The sequence below is a fragment of the Oenanthe melanoleuca genome, chromosome 14 (assembly GCF_029582105.1).
Source record: "Oenanthe melanoleuca isolate GR-GAL-2019-014 chromosome 14, OMel1.0, whole genome shotgun sequence".
Classification (NCBI taxonomy): domain Eukaryota; kingdom Metazoa; phylum Chordata; class Aves; order Passeriformes; family Muscicapidae; genus Oenanthe; species Oenanthe melanoleuca.
In genome coordinates this window covers 199,005-219,300 of record NC_079348.1, presented here as the reverse complement: position 1 = coordinate 219,300, position 20,296 = coordinate 199,005, and the positions used below count along the sequence as shown (strand labels likewise).

Below are 20,296 nucleotides of genomic sequence, written 5' to 3'. Positions count from 1 at the left end.
TTTTAATGGAAAGCTAAAAGTAACCTATAAAAGTAAATTTTAAATTTTAAAATGTAGGGGGCTTATTGATAGGTCAGCTGTCTTTGGGAGAGAGTAGGAAAGCATTCCTCTAAAGTTTCTTAATTAAAAGCTGAAGAACTGCCGTATGCTGTGGCAGATGGGAGGACCAGCTGTGTCCTGCGGTGCATCAGGCCCAGCATTCCCAGCTGGGCAAGGGAGGGGTTGTCCCCTTCTGCTCTGTTTTGGGCTCTGGCCTCACTTGGAGTCCTGTAGCCCGTTTTTGGTACCACAATATTAGAAGGATCTAAGGCTCTTGGAGAGTATCTGAAGGAGAAACACAAAGTTTCTGAAGGGGAAGCCATATGAGAAATAGCTGAAATCACTTGGCTTCTTCAGCTGGAGAAGAGGAGCATCGCTGTCTGCACCTTCCTTCTGAGGGGCAGAATTGATCTCTGCTTTGTGTGACCAGTGGCAGGATCCAAGGGAATAGCACAGAGCTGTGTCGGGGGAGGTGTGTGTTGGATATCAGGAACAGGTTCTTTCCACAGAGGTTGCTTGAACACTGGAACAGGCGCCCCAGGGAATGGTTGTGGCCCCAAGCCATGAGCTTGAGGGAGCTCAGGCACGTGGTGGGATTGTTGGGGCTGTGCTGTGCAGGACCAGGAGCTGGACTTGATCTTTGTGGGTCCCTTCCAACTCAGGGTATTCTATGATTCTGTGATTTCCTTAATGCTTGCTCCTGTAAAGAACTGAGAGGCTCCAAGAAAGGAGCATATTGGCCTTTAAACTGCCTTCGAGTACTAATGTTGAATAGGACAGGGCAGCCTGTCTCTTGCTGTCAGGTATGTTCCCAGTTGTAATGGAAGAAAGATTAACCTCTGGCACACCCTGTGGCAAAACTGGTGTTGAATAGAATAAGATAGTGACATTGACTCTCTGAATTTAGTGTGTTCCACAATGTCACTCACAGCTTTGTGTTTAAAACTGTTTGAGAATCATTTCAGCAAATAAATCAGCAGTAGTGGTCATATTTACTGTTCAGAATAGGACTTGTTTTCCATAGTATTTAAATCTTGGTTTAGAGATGAATAGATAAAAATAGACAAGCAGAGCTTTGCTCACCTTTTCATAATTTTAAAAAATTAATTAATTAATTAATCATTTAATTTAATGCTTTTACTTCATGCCTGTTAGCAATTTACATATGTTTCTCTGTTGCAGCATCTTCCTATTTTAGCCATATACCAGTTTTTCTTTTGCAAACTGTTCTAGCATTCTTTTAATTTTCCCCTAAGAAGGAGATTGTCGAACTTAGTTAATAAGGTTTTGGAAGTAGTATTCATGCTTGATTTTTAATATGCTTCTAACTCAGTCAAAGAAGGAAGCATGCAAGCACTGAGTGTTTTAGAAAAATCAAAGTCTTCCTGGTCACACAACCTTGACTGCCAGCATTAAGAAATATCTAAATTGCAGTCATTATTCTAAGAAGTAACAGTTACACTTCATTTGTTTATGAGATTTCTGACTTGTCAGGTGGGTTGTGTTACTGATGTACTTCTGATAAGTACTGCTAGTCTGCAGACACTCAAAGCTTTTAGGCCACACAGTTTGTGAAAAATTAACTAGTTCAATATTTAAAAAGTACATGTGATAGGGGAGACAATTATTCATAAATCCAGATTTAGTACCAAATATTACTGTATTTCTCTGCATATTGCTGCCTTTATCAGAGCTCAGAATATGTAAATTATGTCATTTTTAAAAATATTAATGTTAGAGCATAAAGCCTTGAGCGAAGAGCTTGGTGGTATGACTTGAGTGTATCCATATCCAGTATTGGTCCCAATGAAGATAATTAATTGGAAATAAATTTATGACATTTCAGCTAGTGTTTGAATGCCATTCTTGGGGAAATCGTTAAAGGGGATTAGGGTCCACCTTTTGAGTCCTACTGGAATCCTGTGCTGGATTATAGCATCCACAGTTCAAGGTCACGGCAGGGCAGTGACTAGTCACAAGGTGAAATATGATCTGGTGAAAAGTTTTAAAGAACAAAACTTTTTTTTGGCAAGAAGTTTAAGGAGTGACATCTTAGTCCAGAAGGACGTATATGATGGAGACAAGAAATCTAATAGTGAAGCCTGTTCAGTCTAGCAAAGGTGTTGTGAAATGCAGCTAGCAAAAATCAAACCGTAGATGTCCTTGCTACAAAGTACATAATATTAGCAGTGACAGTAATTATTTATTGGAATGGTTAGGTTACACTGCTGGTTTCTAAAGGGTAAATTTCACTGTAAATAAATTGAGTTCTTTGTATGTTTTAAACTAAGATCAGAGTAAGTGTTCATTATGATTCCTGTGAGCCTCAGTCTCCATAAAGATGGAAGTGAAAACATTTGCAACTGGAATACATGATCATTTCATTGATTTGGTCAGTATTTTTCAAAGGATTGTAATTGTGAGCTACAATCACGTTGAACCAGGAGATTGAAAATTTAAGAGCAAGTTACTAGGTTTTCTCTAAAATTCCATGGTGTTTGTAACTTGAACTAAACATTAGTGTGGGAGAATGGTAATAAATAAATGCAGTCTTCACTGTACCTGGGCAATGCTGTCTTCTAAATGATGTCCTTGTAAACATGCATGAAAAAGGCCTAGAACTTACTTACAGACATTGAAGAAAAAGCTCTTGAGAGAAGAATGTAATGCAAAAGTCAATCTGGGTAAAGATACAGTCATGTGAATAACTAGCAGTTTAGGGTTGGATGCACAAAGACAGCATGCATTTGTTTTGAGTCTTCTTATGAAGAATGTCAACATTTACAGGAAACACCTCTAAGTGTGGGGTGATATGATGATACTGAATAGAGAGGAAACTTGGATTTGCTGCTGTTCTCGTAAACATTAATACTTGTTTGTATAAAATACATCTAAAAGAAAGAGAACTTTGAAACCTTATTAGAATATAGGTTTGTCTGACTTTTGTGGTATTCACCTGAAGTTTGGGAAATGGTTTCAAAATACCTACACTAGTTTTGTCAGTGGAGATTCAAACTTGCTTAAAGCTTGTAGAAAAAAAATTTACTAGTTAGCAGAGGAAATTGTATAACTGAGACATCAAATTCTATTAATACTTAAGCTAACAAGCCTAAAGTTATGTACATGCAAACTAACTACATCTTTAAATTGTCCAGATCACATTGGATCATGTTTGCAACTTATTATTTTATATTACAATAAAACTGTTTATATTGAGAGTGTCAAAATGCTAATTACATGTGATAATATATTGTGTTTTCATTTAGACATGGATGAAAACAGTCCTGATAATATTCTGAAAGACTTACAACCTGTATTTTTAGAGTTCTGGGTAGAGCAGATAACTACACTTCTGTGTCAGCTTGTATTGGATTTATGTTTACATAAATATTCTTAAAGATCTAGTGTAATCGGCTTTTCTTAGTGATTTCATGATGAAGTGCTTAGCATACATTGAAGGATATTCAGGCAGCTCACTCCAAAGGAGGAGTGATAAGGCGTTTTCTGTAGGAGGATGCTGAGGAAGTAAAATTTTTGCCTCACTCGCCTGTGCATTATTTGTTTATGGTTACAATATTCTTTACGGATTGCTTCATCTTTTGGCTCTTGACTCACTGGTGCTAGTGTGTAGCATCTCTGAGCTGTCAGGTCAATGTTCAAGATGCACATCCTCCTCTCAATGTTAATGCATATTTTCTTTGTCTGTAATCTGGGTAAGCAACTTTTGCGTGGAACTTAGATGCTCATGTGAAATCTGTTGACAGAATTTGGGTTACATGCTGTTGGAATTTAGCCAGAGTTCTTTAACTGTTATGTTTACTAATGTAAAAAAACAAACATCTATTACAGCAAAAATTATAGGACTTTCTTGTGCCTTCTTTTTTATTATTTTTCAAGACACCCTGTTTTCTGAAAGGCTTCATGGCATATGCAATGACACTACTGAGATGGTATTTTTCTCATGTATGACCTCTCCTAAGGTGGAAGTTGAAAGAGAAGGCCTGACATAGCTTCTGCCCTTTGTGGTTTTGTTGGAAGCTTGTTTCCTATATAGAAATCAACACAGGAATCAACAATTTCAGATAATGTAAGCCTTTAAAAAGAAAAGGTTCAGGCCTTTTGTGCAAGAAGTGAAGTAGCCATTGTTACTTAAGATTTCATTTAGAGTTTATAATCCCTTCTGTGGGATCACTTCTGTGACCCACCTATCTCTGTAGTGGTGTAGAGCTGCTGACCAGCATTGCTTCAGAAGGTGATGTAAAAAGCCAGTGCAGTGTAAAAACTACAGTCATATTAATGAAGAAGATTATTTCTATAGATTTGTTTTTCTTAGCTGGGAAAACTTCCAGTTTTGTAAGCTCTATGTTCTTTAATGCAGTTCAGATGATGACCAAGTACGGGGTTTTTTTCCTTTTAAACAGCATTTCTTTTTATCTGTTTTGGGTCTTCCATTCCAAACTCTTTGGTTTCTTTTCCTTTACTAAATGATACTTTTCAGCTTATTATTCATACGATTGTCAGCTATTTTAATTTCCCTGGGTTTTATCTGTAGATTGTACATTTTTGTAGATTTTACATTCTATATAAATATACTTAGAGATGAAATATTAAAACTATGCTACTTCATCTGTTTTTTTGCATGCATAGTCTTGTTTTGTGAGACCACGATCTCAGATCAGTAGAAATTGTGATTAGACTTCATCAAACATTGTCTGGTCTGAGTGTAGGTTAACTGACAGCACATGTTAATATGTTAGCATTATTGAACAGTTAATTTTATACAAAATCATACACTCCTTCACTTCTTCTGAAATGGCAGTGTGTCTAGTGTGTAAAGCATTTAATTGTAATTATAGAAAGGATTTATGGTTTCGTAGTTCAGGCTGTGGTCTTCCTACCTTCTACCAATCCTGGTTAGACAAGTGTAGTCATTCAGAAACTAAATCTATGTACCTGAAAATACATCCACCATGTTTTTTTCTAATGAAAAATTTCAGGAACTCTACGTACTGTTAAGCAGAGAGAGCTTTCAGGCATCACAGTTCAGTAATCAAAACTTTCCATATAAGCATTAATGTTCAAGTGCAGAGGATTGAGTCAGTAGAAATTCTTTCATATGGAAGAGCAATCATCGCTAGTACCTGTGGTTTTGAGGGAGTATGATCCATATTTAGCTAGGATTATTGGTAATGATGATTTTTTTAGTATCTCCCATAAACTACTACAATATTAAAAATAAGAATAAGTAAAAAAGTATTTGGGGTGCTGCCACATCTCTCCAGTATATATCTGTAGGATATCCATTGCACCAAAACCGTAGGTACTAATAGATTAATACAGTTAGTAACCACCTGATAGTAGAAAGGAGCAGTGGATTACTTAGAAATCTTTCTGTGAATTTTCCTCAGACCTCCAGCCAGCACAAAGTATGTCAGTACTGTCTTGATTGGAGTACTGTCTTGATTGGCATAGATTCAAAATAACATAGGAATTACCAATTTTGCTTCTTTATAACTCTTTGCTAAGAATATCAGTTCTGCAGGTGAATTTCTTGTTTTGCAATTCACAATATGGTGTGGTCTGTTCAGTAAAATGAGCATTAGTTTGAGCTGTTCATCTGTTACTTCACTTGTCTGCTTGAGATAGGTAGGAATTGCATCTTCAGTGTACAGGGTTTTTTTAGAAGATGCATGTACAACCCTTACTTCATACACAGCAGTTCTCAGTACCCTGTGAATATTTGTACATCTGAGCTAAGACAAATATAAATGTTTTTAAAGCAAAATGTTGAGGTTAAAAAGAAGTAGGTTTGTTTGCCTTTAATTAAAAAAAAAAAAGAAAAAAAATGTAAATGAAAACGTGAAGCTTGCTAGAATGTAGCCTTTGTTCTGACTCTTCAGGCTCCCAAACAAAGTTTCGTGGTTTTAAGTGCTATTTTTAACCTTAACTTTCAGTGTTCTCACTTACCGCTGAGATCTTTCATGCTAACAATATTGTTAATTATTAATAAGGGGTTGGGGGATTAATCAGATAAGAGAAGCCGTGTATTGGATGATTTGACTGATCAGTCTAATACCATGACAGTTATATTGCTTAATTCCTTTTATTGTCTTTAATAAATGCAGCTTTCAGGGATGTGTCTACATCTGAATTCCTGCTTACTGCAAGATGAATATTAGCTTGCAGTTGCCACTTGGATGTTTAAATCATTTTGGGGTTTTTGGTTTGTTCGGTTTGGGCTTTGGTGTTCTCTTGCTTTGTTTTGTGTTGTTTGTTTGGTTTGTGTTTGTTTTTCTAATCTAGGATGAAACAGGTGCCTATTTGATAGACAGAGACCCAACCTACTTTGGGCCAGTGCTGAACTATCTCAGACATGGAAAACTGGTTATTAACAAGGACCTAGCTGAGGAAGGTAAGACATTTCTAAATATCTTGTTTGCTTGCCACTTGCTTATTATTTTCACTTCTTTTGAGTCACCAAAACTAACTTGGAACAAGATGGCAAGCCTTAACCAGTGTAGCATTTCTATCTCTTTCAAGCAAAACTGATAGGTATCATGCAGTTACAGTATATGGGGTTATTTGAACATTTTGAGTATGGTTCCTGATTTCACAACCCCCATTCTCAGTTGGAACATAAGTGTTCAAACAAGAGGGGAGATGCCTTTTATTGTGTAATCTTGTCTCTTTCCTGTGTGACTGTGAAATATTTGGGTTTTGCTCTTTAAGCAAAAGAATGCTGCCTGGGAAACAAGCTTTAGAAGGATGTAAAGCAAAGTAAAAGTGAAGTTCTGAAGTGTTCGGATGTCTGGAATATGCTTTAAAGACTGAATTCTGCCCCCAGCTTCTCCCTCCTTGTTCCTTGTTAGGGTTAGGGTTTTAAAACATATAGTAGTAAAACTCTATTGATAGCATGTTGAAGAAATTTATCAAAGAGAAATACAATTTAACAGTCCTAGGAGGAAATAGGATGAAATGAAATTTCCCTGTGCATTGTTAAGCATACTGTATGTGGAGAGCAGGTAGACCTTGAATATGTGAGTAGAAGCAGTATGTATCTTTAAGCTTTTGTTTCAGACTCTAAGGTCTCACATGACAGGAAGAAAAATCTTCTGCTTGCTAGCAGCTGCAGAGATTTTCAGTAGGACTATTTAATTTTCTCTTTTGCATTCCAGCCTGAGGCAGGGCCTGAGATATGGTGGTCTTATCAGTCTGCTATGGAACGGTTTCTGTGCACATTTTTTTGCTTCTTGCCTCATTTTGTATGTGGATACAATACAATATTTGGGATATTTTTAGGACGATTTTTTAGAATGAGCAAACATTGAATTACATCTATCTGAAAGAAGCCAGAATTGTTAGGTAGGTGAACTGTCTTATCATAGGGAAAAATAAATAATTTTCTGTAGCTGTTGAGAGGATAATTTTATGAACTGGTTGGTGATTTTGGCCTGGAATATTTTTATACTAGGTGTACTGGAAGAGGCTGAATTCTACAATATCACATCTCTAATAAAACTGGTAAAGGACAAAATAAGAGAAAGAGACAGCAAAATCTCACAGGTGAGGCTGTTTTTTTCATATGCTTTTGATTATTTTTTCTATGACGAGTAGTGAGAAGGTTCCATTTGTTTTTTTATGTAAGTTCTAATTTCCCCAGTAAGATGCTGAATGGCTGCCCCCATCACTGATGATCTGGAACCACTAGCATACAAAGATTAATATTCTTAATTGCTGGCTCCTGCCAGTCTCCTTACAAAGTTCACAGATCTCGTTCAAAAACTGGAAACATTCTAAGTTATTGTTCCAAAATGTTTGGTAATAGTAGAATTTGTTATAATACCATTTCTGGAAATAGTTGTGTTAGAGAACAGCTTTCGTAGAACATAGCTTTCTCATTGACTTTTTAGTGTTCTGAATATGATGAGGTTGCCTAACTTTGGTATAACTGCTGTTTATACAGTATGTTTATGCAGCATACATACAGATGCTGTTTAGCTCCTATCATATATTTTTGTAGCTCTGTGAGAAAGTTGTCTCTTCTCATAGCATCTCATACTCTCCATAAAAGTGCATATCATAAAGTTTGTTCTTTAACTCTGCTATTCAGGCTTCCCTGGTAACTGAGTCTTCCTGGAGATATTACAGACTTACATTGTTATTTACAAATTTCTTCTTAAGCAAGGTTGTTGGATCGCAGGGTCTGATAGCATTTACTATAGGTCTCAGCTAAAATGGTCTGAATTATTCATTGCTCTGGATAAGTTCAAAGTGGTATTGCTTACCATTTCTAGAGAGTAAGGGCAACTTCAGACAAGTCACAAACATCGTGAATTCCATGCCCTGTTGAGCGTCTTCTATTTCTTCTTGAAGGTGCCAGTCAAACATGTATACAGAGTGCTGCAGTGTCAGGAAGAGGAACTCACTCAAATGGTTTCCACAATGTCTGATGGCTGGAAATTTGAACAGGTAAAAAAATCCATATGGGATATAGTTAACACAGTCGTCTAAGAAATTAATGTTAAGTGCCTTTTGTGAAAGAGGAATATAAATTAAATTAAATTCCACACATCTTTGTTTATTAAGTCATTTTCAGAATTTGGATAGACATACACAGCTAAGTTAAAATGTGGTTTTTGTGTTTGCATTTATCGTAAAACAAAAAGTGTAGCTTTCCAGGAGGTAAATTTTGCAGGCTTCTGTGAAAACATGCTACGTGTCTGAAATGTAATTCTTCAATGTCTACACATGAGCAGTTAAAGGGTGAATCAACCAGAATTAACTAAGGCAAACGGTAGGTCAGATATGAAGAGCTCTGGGTAAAGGAGATGAGCTTGGGAGATAAATGTTTGCTAGGCCCAAAGAGGGGTTCTTCAGATAAAAAACCTGATACACAGAGGAGAGTGAACATTACCTGTGTGTATGTGAAGCTTGATAGCTGTGAACTACGTGAATGTTTTTGTTCTTTGCAGTGAATAAAAGTAGCTTTGTATGTACATTCAAGAACACACTGTAAAATCTCAAGATCTGTCTGTTACCTTTGATAATCTCTGTAAATGAGAAATTAACTGTACAACTCCGTCATCCTTCACATTCCTAATCCAGCAGACTATTTAAGCTGCATTGGAGCAATGAATCTATTAACTCTGAAACACAAGTGTTCATCTCCTGGCACCTTTTTCAGTGTTGAAATAAGCACAAGCCCATTATCCTGTGCAGTCTCACTCTAACACCACAGCAAAGCAACATTTAAAAAATGTTTATGACGCAAAGGTAAAAGAGAACATTTTGTTTATATTTGATAAAATGTGTATGATGCTAGTGACATGGAGACAGCCATGAGCAAATAGACTAAATGGGCAGAGAGCGAACTTTTTATGCTTCAGTACTGTGCTTCAAGTATTACCAGGTCTGTTTGCCATGCCACAAGCTAAATGTTAAGTCCCTTAAAAAAACTCTCACTTAATACATGACTGTTTTTTGGCCCAGTGCATGGAAGAAGGTTTTTCAACATTCTTCTCTGTCAGGAGAAACTAACTTTCATTATAAATAGACCTCCTTTACTTTTTAGCAGAATAAATGACCCCATATCTTTTACCGATCCTAAACCCTTCAGGGGTACTGTCTTTGGGGGTAATACTGCTTTGACAGTGTGAATGCTAAAAGACCTATTATAATCTCTTTTAGAACTGGAAGAATCCAGTGGTTTTCTTGTTTCACCCAGCTGTCTCCCTACATCCTCCTGCTCCCATGTTGCACATTTTTAGACACCTAATTTAAAGCAGATAAACACAACAGCTGTATGATCTCATAATACTTAATATCTCATTACCTCACACTAGGCCATTGCCTCCTTTGTAATGCAGACCTGCTTGGAGCAGAGGTCATTCACTTGAAACAGGATTAGAATATTGTGCATAAACAGTTTTATTCTTAATACCCTCAAACACTGTAGCATTTCTGTAATCTTTTCTAAGCCCATGTTGCTCAGCAGCGTGCTTGCTTTCAGAAGCAGTCTTTGGGGTGGTACCCACCATGCTCTGTATGTATGTGAAAAAAGATGGAATCATCAGCTTTTTCAGGGGAGTGATTTTCTTATAGACCGAGAATCCTTGTGCTCTGAGCCACATATAAAATGTTCAGGTGGTTGGTTTTGAAAAATATGTTTTTTTATGCTTAGCATTTCAAGATTTTTGTCGTTAAATATGATGGTATAAGGTTATTAAATAGGAGTGGAAGGTGCTGAACTGTTGCTGCACATATGCAGATGTATTGATGCCCTTTTCCGAAGAACACATTGGAAAGCTCTGCTAGAACAGAGCATGTATTAGTCCCAGTCCAATATCTATTACCAAAAATTATGCTGTCCCACTTTTGTAGAGGATTTTTAGCTTCAATTGTTGCCTCATCAGGCAGTCGGGAAAAAACAGTATTTTGGCAGTGCGACAGAATAAAAAACTGTGGGCTATACAAAGTGGCTAAATAGAAAGGCTTTAGACAGCAGCAGTGGTGGTCATGTAAATTTTAATGATTAATGTAACCTGAGTCTGACACCATAGTGCAGTCGTAAGTATGTTCGCTGTATGAGGAGGATGGTATTTGCCGTCTTCAAAATTATTCACATACAATAGCAGGATATATATAAAGTTGCTTTTCACGGGCCTTCTCATCTGTCATCATTTCCAGTTTACTCAGAATAGGCAATTGTTGTTTAACTCTTCACATTTAATTTAAAGTTCTAATCTCTCTAAAGTGCACTAACAGGCTATGCTTTAGTTTAAATGGGCTAGGAATTGCCATGTGTTATTAAGGTAAAACATGTTTTGTAGGGAGAGGTTGGGAAATTCAGATGACTGGAACTTTATATTATTAGCCAGTGTTCTTGGTAGTGATTTTTGTGAGAACAAGGCAGTTTTTTACACTGTGGTTATTTTCTTGGATCTTCTGTAAATTACTCCTTCTAAAACTAATCTAGACCACTCAATGTTTTTTCCTCTTGTTGTTTTATTATGTTTCCCTAGCTGTATTTTATTAGTATTTGGAACAAGATGGAGCTCTTCAATACTAGGCTTTATATATTGCTTTACATAACACCTTCAAGTCTTATGTTACCTTCTCCGCTTGTCAATGTATGACAGGAAAATAATGCTTACTTCTATAATGCTCCAAACTTTGTTTTTCAGAGTAGTTGGCTACAACACAGTTATATGGGGAGTTTTCTGTCTTTTTATCAGTAACTCTTAACGTCCATTTAAATTAAAAAGGCCTTTGCAACTGCCTCAGTAAATTTTACATTGAAATGAAAGTTGTAGCTTGATAGCAACCTGTTATAGTGGCAAGTAAGTGTTACCTGAACATTTGAGCTCATCTGTTACTTGTACAATTTGGATAATGGTATGTGCTCCAGCTTTACAAAGGTTTCTTTTTGTGTTTTACTTTGATTGGTTATTTCAGCTTGTCAGTATAGGTTCCCAGTACAGCTTTGGCCGGGATCAGCAGTCAGAGTTTCTGCTGATAGTGTCACGGGAAGTGAAAGGGGAAGAGAGATGCTTCCAGAAATGCTGCAGTGAGGTGTGTCACACCATTCCTTTTGCCCTCACACTGATGTGCTTGGCCTCCTTGCGTTTCTGCTGCTTTCAGATCATTCCACTTTTTTTCTGGATGTACAGCACATAGTAGTTTGTATGTATTTGTGACTGGCTTTTATTTATATTCATGATATTTCATTACACATTATGAATGTCCACATTGTAAAAATAATAGAAAAACAGCCTATCAAAATTCCCTTGGTTATTTAGTTCAAGGTTTTTCTTAGGAAGAGTTGTTACCTCCTCAATAGATAACTTATTTTCCTTAAATTTTCCTGTAAAATTAACAGCCTTTCATCCATGAATGTTAACTAAGAGGTATAATTCAAACCTAAGGAGCCCTAAAAATACAGCTTTGAGTCCAGTGGCTCCAGAAGGAGATGTTTCTGATAGACTTGGAAAGTGATTATTTCATCCACCAAAGTTAAGTTCTGAGTTTGAACCCTTTATTTCTAGTAACTCAGAATTTAACTCTTTTTTAGGTGGATGGGATATGTTCAAACTGGAATAATGAATGGCAGGAGTTTTTTCTAAGTAAAATATGGAGGAGTGAGGAGAGAACAAAATGGGCAGTTTTAAGTTTTGTCTCAAATTGAAAAAAAATCCTGGGTGTTTCCTTGGCTTTATTGTTTTGTTGTTGTGGGGGTTTTTTTCTGTCTTGGGAAATTTTCTTGAAATCCAAATGGACACTCCTAGCTTCGTTCTTCTCTTTTTGGTTTTTTGGTTTTTTTGGGGTTTTTTTTGTTTTGTCTTGGTTTTTTTTTGTTTTGTTTTGTTTTGTTTTTCCCTCTTCATCCTTCCTTTTCCCACTGTTCTGCTTGTTTGATTGCTGTGTTAATTCCAAATATTTGTGAGTTTGGGAAAGTTTTTTTTCTCTCGGTAACATTGGAGGCAGTTTCTGGTTCTTTAAATACCTGTTCTGCATTTTGAAGTGTTGTGTCTGAATTGATTTGGGAACCTGGTGCTCTGTAATTCATTCATGAACAAAATGCCTGGAGTACTTGTTCTTTTTCTTGAAACATGTGGTTATTTAGTCTGAAAGACGAGTATAACATTATGAAGATAACATGATAGTGAAATGGCTCAATAAAAACAAACTTTGCCTATGACTTTATATGGGCACTTAATCCTGCAGTTTGAGATTTGAAACCTGAACTATTATCCAACTTAATTGCGGAATCTGCTTTCAATGTACCAAGCACTGTCTGTTTCTTGCAGTTGTATAGGTAATATGTGGAATGTGAAATGTGGGGTTTTCAGACTTGTGGCAGCAGAGAAAGAATTGTGGTTTGTTAGGGATGTGTAGGGTACAGGCAGAATGACGTCATTCATGCCTTCACATCCCGGAGAGCTCAAAGTAACAGTCAGCATTGTAAAATGGAAGGTGGGGAGGGCAGTGAAGAAATTAATGCAGGTATAAAATAAAATAAAAATTGTAATTTAAAAAATTAAGATTGGAAGTCTGACTATTGCATTAAGATACCTGAAATAAATATTCTTTCAGGCCTAGTGTCAGTCATCAGTGCTGAGTTTTAAGAGCTGATGTGTGTGTATCTTCATAACCTTTTACAAATCATTTGGGAAGGCAGAACAAATGCATTATGTGTCTAAAAGGCATAGAATCCATTCTTAGATTCATACAACTTGATTCTGTAAAAAAAAAAAAAAAAGAGTGGAGGATTTTCTTTAATTCTATTAGCTGATAATATCATTAATTTTTTTTTTAAAGGGCAGTTTTTTCAACCTTTCTAATGTACAAGGAGTTCACCACATCTGAAATAGAAGCAGTAATATTCAAAGTACAAGAATATTTAAAATAGAATTTGAGAATAGTTGTTACAGAATTTACTTGGTTTTGAGAATCAGATCATCATAAAATAGGGAAGGAAATTAGTAGTGGTGAAGTAGAAAAGTTAGTTAATATGAGTAACTCCAGTGGTAAGCAGAGGAAAAGAAGAAGAAGAAGAAGAAGAGGAAAAGAAGAAAAGAAGACGACTGGGCTGCAGTTCATGCAAGCTGGAGTGGTTATCTGAGATAGCAATACTATTGCTGATTGGTCTGGTAAATATACTACATTGATTTTGAATCAGTGTTATTAAATCAATATAGCAAATCTGTATAGGACATGGTACTGGTACATGTGTCTGGTTTTGATATCTCAGTTTTTGAGTCTCAGTTCAGCTAGGACTTAAGATTAGTTCACTCCAAAAATAAGGTTCCTTATTATGAGACAGGAAATTTCTTCTTGTGATTTCTTTGTCTTTTCCTGAAAATCATGACCTCTATTGGCACATCAAGCAATATATTTCTTTTGATTTAATAAAAATAAAAGTAGTGCTGCTTTCCATTCCTGCCTTTTTTAAACTGTCGCTGACAGCCCTACTGGGACCAACAGCCCTTATTCGATGCAAGCAGTAATGGATCCTTATCTAATAAATTTTCTGTGATAAGTAGCATTGGCATTTACCTGTGCTCAGTTCTGGCACTGTTGGGGCTCACAGGGATGCTTAAACAGGAGCACACTGCTTTAGTAAGGAATGTTATGAAACAAGTCATGGAAGGAATACACCAATACAGAAAAATAGATATATGCATGTTGTATATATATAAAAGCATACAAATCTATGGAATTTGGAATTTCAGCATGTTATTTTATCCTTCCTTAGGTTCTTGGTAATTTAAGCCACATGAAGCAAATGTGGCTTCAAAACAAAAACAATTTGTTCTTTCAGAAAGTCTGAGAAACAGTAGTCTGGATAATCTGAAATCCTTTGACCTGTTTTTCATACCTCAGATTACTCTGATGTGTTGTGGCTTCTTTTGGGGGGTGGAATGGGGGTGGTAGTTAAGGGGCAGATGGACATGGCAGGGATGTTCTTCCAGTTTATCAGCATCCTTCTTAAAGTGTTGTCACCAATACTGGGAACAATGAAGTGAGTTTTGGAATAGGACTGCTAAAACATATTCTTGATTCCAGTTTCTGACAGAACAGTTCAATTCTAATCTGCAGTAATTTTCCATTGTTTCTTTTTCTGCCATCAGCCTTGTTGTTGTTGATCATTTCAGAAAGCTATAGTGACAGTTCTAGCATGTAGTTGCTACTATGCGAAGTATAAATTTTTGGCTGCACACATATGAAACTGCTTATGAGAGTATTGTGAGTTGGAGTTTTAGGGAACTCAGATCTGATTCTGCAAAACTGACATTATCAACTGATCAGTAGTGGCAAAAAGTCATTAGATGTTTTGCAGTCAGCTAAATTGATAGTCCTATCCAACTGGCTAAAAGTATTCAATCTTCCAAATCTCCTAAAAAGAGTTATGTGCAAAAGGTTAATTTACATGGTTGGATTATGAAGCATTTGTTAGTTGCTACCAGCTGAAGACCTGTCAGCCTGGTTGAAACAGAACTGATGATTTGGCTGATGTTTGGGTCTTTTATGCTATCCACTTTCAGAGAGGTCATTTCTTTTTTTAGAGTGTCAAGAAGTAGAGAAGTATTTTTCCATCTGGTAGTTACCATAGCTTATCTCATAAGGAGTTGTTGCCATTTTCCAAGAAGAGGAGCTAAATGTATACTAATTAAGTTACATTCTTGAATTTTATTCTTGAAACTTCTCTTCAGAGAAGGTGAATTTTGAGTGGCTTTATTTAAATATGTATTCAGACTTTCTGAATGTTTTCTAGCTTTTAAGCGGATTAAGAATGTTGTTTAATGTCCTATCTTATACCTTAATAATTGAAGCAGTTACTGTATTTGTACTAAATGGTTTGTAATTGCTATATAATGCATAGTGTAAACTTTATACCACTTTGTTGGGCTCAAGGCAACTTAACTGCTATTTTTTTTCTAAAAATTTGAACATATTTTTGATAGGGAAGACAATCAACAAGGCATCTCAATATATGAAGTAATTATGGGTTGTTTTTCCAGCTTTTCAGTAGACTTCCTTTGTCCATCTTGTTCAAGTAAGAAACTAGTTACTCTATGGGTTTTGTGATTCAATATTACAGAAATACATTTTGGTGCAGACTGCAGAGTATTCATTGTGAAAGACTAGCTGATTTAACATCTCAAGGTGAATGATGTCTTTATATGCAGTGGTGCTTCTAAAACCCAGTGTTTGTGTAAGTGTTTGTAACTTCATTATGCAGTTTTGGTTGAAAAAAATGTCTTTAACACATTAATTTTTGATCAGCCTGTGTTCATTACTGATTATGTATGTATTTTGCAGAGCTAGAGTGATGTTAGAAGAGGAGGAGGCAGGGAAGGTTTCTGGTGATCACATTCGGTGTAGTTGAAGTACATAATTTGAGAGGGATGAATTTTGATGGCCAGTACTGCTCATGGAAGGCTGAGCCTTGTATGCTATAATATCATCAGGCTCCAAAAAATTTTGGCAGGACCTGGGCCTGGCATCAAGTTGATTGGTGATGTATTCACACTGCCTGCTGCTCTTTGTGGACATTAGCGCTGTGCATCTGTGGAAGTGCTTCCCTGGCTGGGTTAGTGCTGTGCAGGAACATCTGAGCATCTCTCTCCTCTTCTTAGAAAGTACAGTGAGCCTTTGGTTTCTTCTGACAGTGCTGTATGGAAGCTGCTTTTAACCTTGGTCTAACTTCATCTTTTTGTTGAGGGAGTAATTTTATTCCTTAAGTACAAACTCTGGATCAGGATTTCATCTTCATTTCATCTTTCATGCTTTAACAAAATTTTTACTCTCTTTGGTGTTCTGCTAGACTAATGGTAGTACATGATTTGTCTTTACAGAGATAACTACAATGTTTTAAGTGCTGTTACCCTAAAAAAATAAGTTAGGCCTTTTCCATGTGGCCATTTCTAGAGTACTTAAATGGTGGAGATTGGGGAATAGCCCAGTCTTATTGTATATCTGTGGTGATTTGATAGATTAAATATAGTTTGGGTAATGACAAATTGACACAGTGTATCTGTGCAACAGTGTTATTTTTTGGACTTTGATCTGTGTCAGTAGATCTGACCTTATCTTGTAGATCACATATTATCTTGTTGTGCTTTTGAAATAAAACTTTAAAATAAATGAACCAGCTACATCTGAATTGAATCTGACTTGGAAAGGCAGGCTATGTAAAGCTTCTAGCATTAGGTAAGTGTATTGTGTGTAAGGTAAGACAATTTCTGCCATTTGATAAACATGCTGCATAAGAAGTACTATTGATGTTGAATATATTCTTCTTTCTCAGTAAATTGTCATTTATCATTCAGTATAGAGACTATAGAAACTTGTAAATATGTCACATTTCATTATACATGGCTTCTGCTTGTAGCACTTTCTTAATTAGCTTCCTTGTAGCAGTATGTATGAATTTCAGATGTTAATCTTGTTATCCCACCATATTGTCTTGTTGTATTCCAATCAGATGCAGATATTGTGTCTGTTCATTCAAAATATGTTTTAATAGAAATACCCTTATTCTGTAAGTAGTGATGGGTGTCCCTTCAGGTTAAATAGGTTCCTGCATGCAGCCATTTACATGTTAAATCATGCCACATTAAGATACCACATATGAACTTTAAATATTAACTTTGGAGCATAGGAAGGTTTCCAGTAAATAACAGAAACAGGGAACAGGCTACTTCTCCACTGGCCTGCCTCCACAGTCTTTTCTTTCACAGGATAATTATAACTGTAAATCATTAATTCTGTAACTGTCTAAAAAAAATGCTGTGTGTATCTTATCACCTGTGTGTATCTATACATTGTATTGTCAATGTATTCGTCAGCATCAAAATGTATTTGCCTTGACGTGGAGAATCATGCTTCAGGCACAAGCTACAGTCTGAGTGAGGAGTGTTTGTAGTAATCGTGAGGCTCTATGGAATTTGTTTTATGTGGAAATACAATTGACTGTTTTTTCATCTTTCAGCTGGTCAGTATTGGTTCTTCCTATAACTATGGCAATGAAGATCAGGCTGAATTTCTGTGTGTTGTCTCAAAGGAATTGCATAACACTCCTTATGGCACAACCAGTGAACCTAGTGAAAAAGCAAAGGTGAGTTGCTAGACATTGGACTAAAGAAATGGTGTTGAATTAGGTGGGCTTCACAACTCATGATAGATCTACCTCTGTTGTGGAACATTATTTAATTGTCCTTTTTTCCTCTTGTTCAGGACTAATAATGATTCCCTGTCTACTGTATGAGGGACTGTAAATGGTACAGTCAGCATGCATTTATTATGCATGCCTGAATTATTTAAATACAATACTCTCTACTTTTTCAGTACCTATTTTTTTCAGGTATTGGCAGATATTTGCTCTTTACAGCTGAGAGACTAGGTTTTGTTTCTTATGCATTTGAATAACACTGGTTCAGTTAAAAACTGTTGTTCTTGCTTGACTTCAGCTGAAGAAATATTACTGTCAAGAATGGAACTTGAAAAATGCGGTCTCTGTAAAGCAGTCGTCCAATATGTTATAAAATGAGGATACTTGTTAATGTTTCCAGGGTTCTACCAAGTCTGCTTTCTGTAACCAACTTTACAAAAAGATTGTAATGGGCACAGTATCATAGCATTTTACTCAGTTGTATTTCAGAATTTATACAAAGGAAAACGTAAAACCACAGCTGACAAGCCATAAGGCAGAGCAGTTCTGTAATGCATTGTGCATAGTGAACAGCTTTCATCATTGTATTACTGCTCTGTATGAGATGACTACAGACAAACTGGATAAACGTGTAGTTGGCTTCAAAGCTTTTCATTTCCCTTATGTAGATGGAAAGCAATTGCTAAAGCTTGCTTTTTCAAGAATCACCTTCAAAGGAATTGATTTTGAAATAATGCTAAGAATGGAATTAAGTCTTGGCACTGAGGCCTCAAATAGATAAAACTTCATTACTTTCTGTGCTTTGTAACATGCTTATGCAGCTACACATATGGAATAATTTTTATAATTTGCAGTATAAAAATACTTTAAACTATGTGTTGGATTCCTAGTGAAATGAGGTAATTTATGTTCGTCACTGTTGAGAGAAAACTTTCAAAGAGTTGTAAAGGATTAACATAGTCAGGAGTAAAGAGTGAAACTGGGTGAGCCATGTCATACTCTTTCAAAACCCAAGTTCAGGTCTGCTTTTGCCGGGATGCTTGGGGAAGAGTTTGAAATTTGATGTGTTAGAGGTGTGTGATAATAATGTAGGGCTGAGATATCTACCTGAAATAAAATTTGGAATTCTAGAGCCTTGTAAACATCTTCATAAGGAATGGTAGTGCATCTTCAGGTAATTTCAGAAGTTGCCAGAGTTATGTTACATCCTTCATGTAAAAGAAAATATGGATCAAATGCAAGTGTTGAAGACAAAAACCAAAAGCTAGTTGAGAGTGCATTATGAGTGTCTAAATGGAGCAGCGCTGAGAGAGGCTGTGGTAGACATCTCCTTTAATGTGCTGCTTATTCATTGTTTCAGAGAAGAGAGCAGGACATCATTTGACCACTGTGATGGGTAGGAATTACTCTTGATTTTGGCTGGAGATACAAACATTCTCTCCTTTTGTCCTGGAAGAGTTAAGCTATTGCTAGCAATTAATAGGCAATACTTGAAGAATAATTCTTTTATATATTATGTTTCTAAAAGATCATATTTTTGTATATAAGTATATATTGTGACTGGGAAAAAAGGGAGAAATAATTAATTTTTTTCTTGAGAGGTTTCTAACAGCTGTGTTCAGGAATCTTGACTTTGGAAGATGTTGTCTCCATAGTTCTCTAGTCTCAGTAGCGTCTGAGCTGGTCTTCATGAAGTTCATATGATTGAAATTCTGCTATCTGCTTTTATATACAGAATAACATGTTCATGTACTGGGGCTGACTTACAAGAAAGTCCTCCTACTACTTTTTCATCAGATTAAGTTAGAGAAAAAAACCAACCTGCCAGTATTTAATTTTTATTGGCAAGCACTTCAGTTTTAGTTAATAGTCCCAGATTTTCAGAATAGGAGCCATCTAATCAAGCTTCACCTTCATTCCTTCTTACCGACTTTTTTTTTTCTTGTAGGTTTTTTTTTTCTTTTCGTTAACAGCATAATAAGTTAGTAGATGACTTCTGTGTAACATTCTAATACACCTAAGCAAAGGAAATTGATCTTAAATGGTTCCACTGGCTTTTACTGGTAGCCATGGCACAGCCAAAAGATAACCTGTATTCCCACAAGCAGTCTTCTCTTTCATACCACTTTATTTATTGACTTGACTGTTGGCTTCTCTCTGCTGACTTCAGGATGTTTGGAAGAGGAAATTGTCATGAAATCTGTTACATTCCTTCTTGAAATGGTCAGCTGTCATACTTTTTTATACAAAGAGTGGAGGTCTCAGGTAAAAGTAAATCAATGTCATTGCCAGATGCTTCAGGTGTAAGTGGATTGTACTTTGTTGCAGCTCTGACTCACTTGCAATCTCTTCTTTTCCCTTCCTTCTTCTATACGTGCTGCATGCTGCATGACACTCAGAGTGAGGATGAAGAAACGGATTACGATATGAATGACTCAGATTAAGTGTAAATGTCATGGTGAGCACTAGCTGCCCTAGGATTTTAACCAGATGCTTCTCTGCCCCATCCAGTTCCCACCCCCACTAGTGCTGTCCTTCGGCTAGTCCTGTGTGTTTGTGATTGTAGTTGTGGCATGGTTGGCA

The 20,296-nt window shown here is 36.3% G+C and overlaps 1 protein-coding gene across 4 annotated transcripts in view; it reads left to right on the top strand.

Annotated features, from left to right (window-relative positions):
* LOC130259069 (BTB/POZ domain-containing protein KCTD5) overlaps positions 1 to 20,296 on the top strand; it is a 32,023-nt gene that overhangs the window by 1,243 nt on the left and 10,484 nt on the right. The window contains exons 2-7 of one of the 4 annotated variants that reach the window (XM_056502988.1): positions 6,343 to 6,451; positions 7,511 to 7,602; positions 8,413 to 8,508; positions 11,494 to 11,610; positions 17,534 to 17,659; positions 20,113 to 20,171. In XM_056502988.1, the coding sequence (XP_056358963.1) occupies positions 6,343 to 6,451; positions 7,511 to 7,602; positions 8,413 to 8,508; positions 11,494 to 11,610; positions 17,534 to 17,659; positions 20,113 to 20,157 (585 nt within the window). In that variant the 3' untranslated portion in view covers positions 20,158 to 20,171. The remainder of the gene's footprint in view (positions 1 to 6,342; positions 6,452 to 7,510; positions 7,603 to 8,412; positions 8,509 to 11,493; positions 11,611 to 17,533; positions 17,660 to 20,112; positions 20,172 to 20,296) is intronic. The other 3 variants (XM_056502991.1, XM_056502989.1, XM_056502992.1) reach the window with 3 other exon arrangements.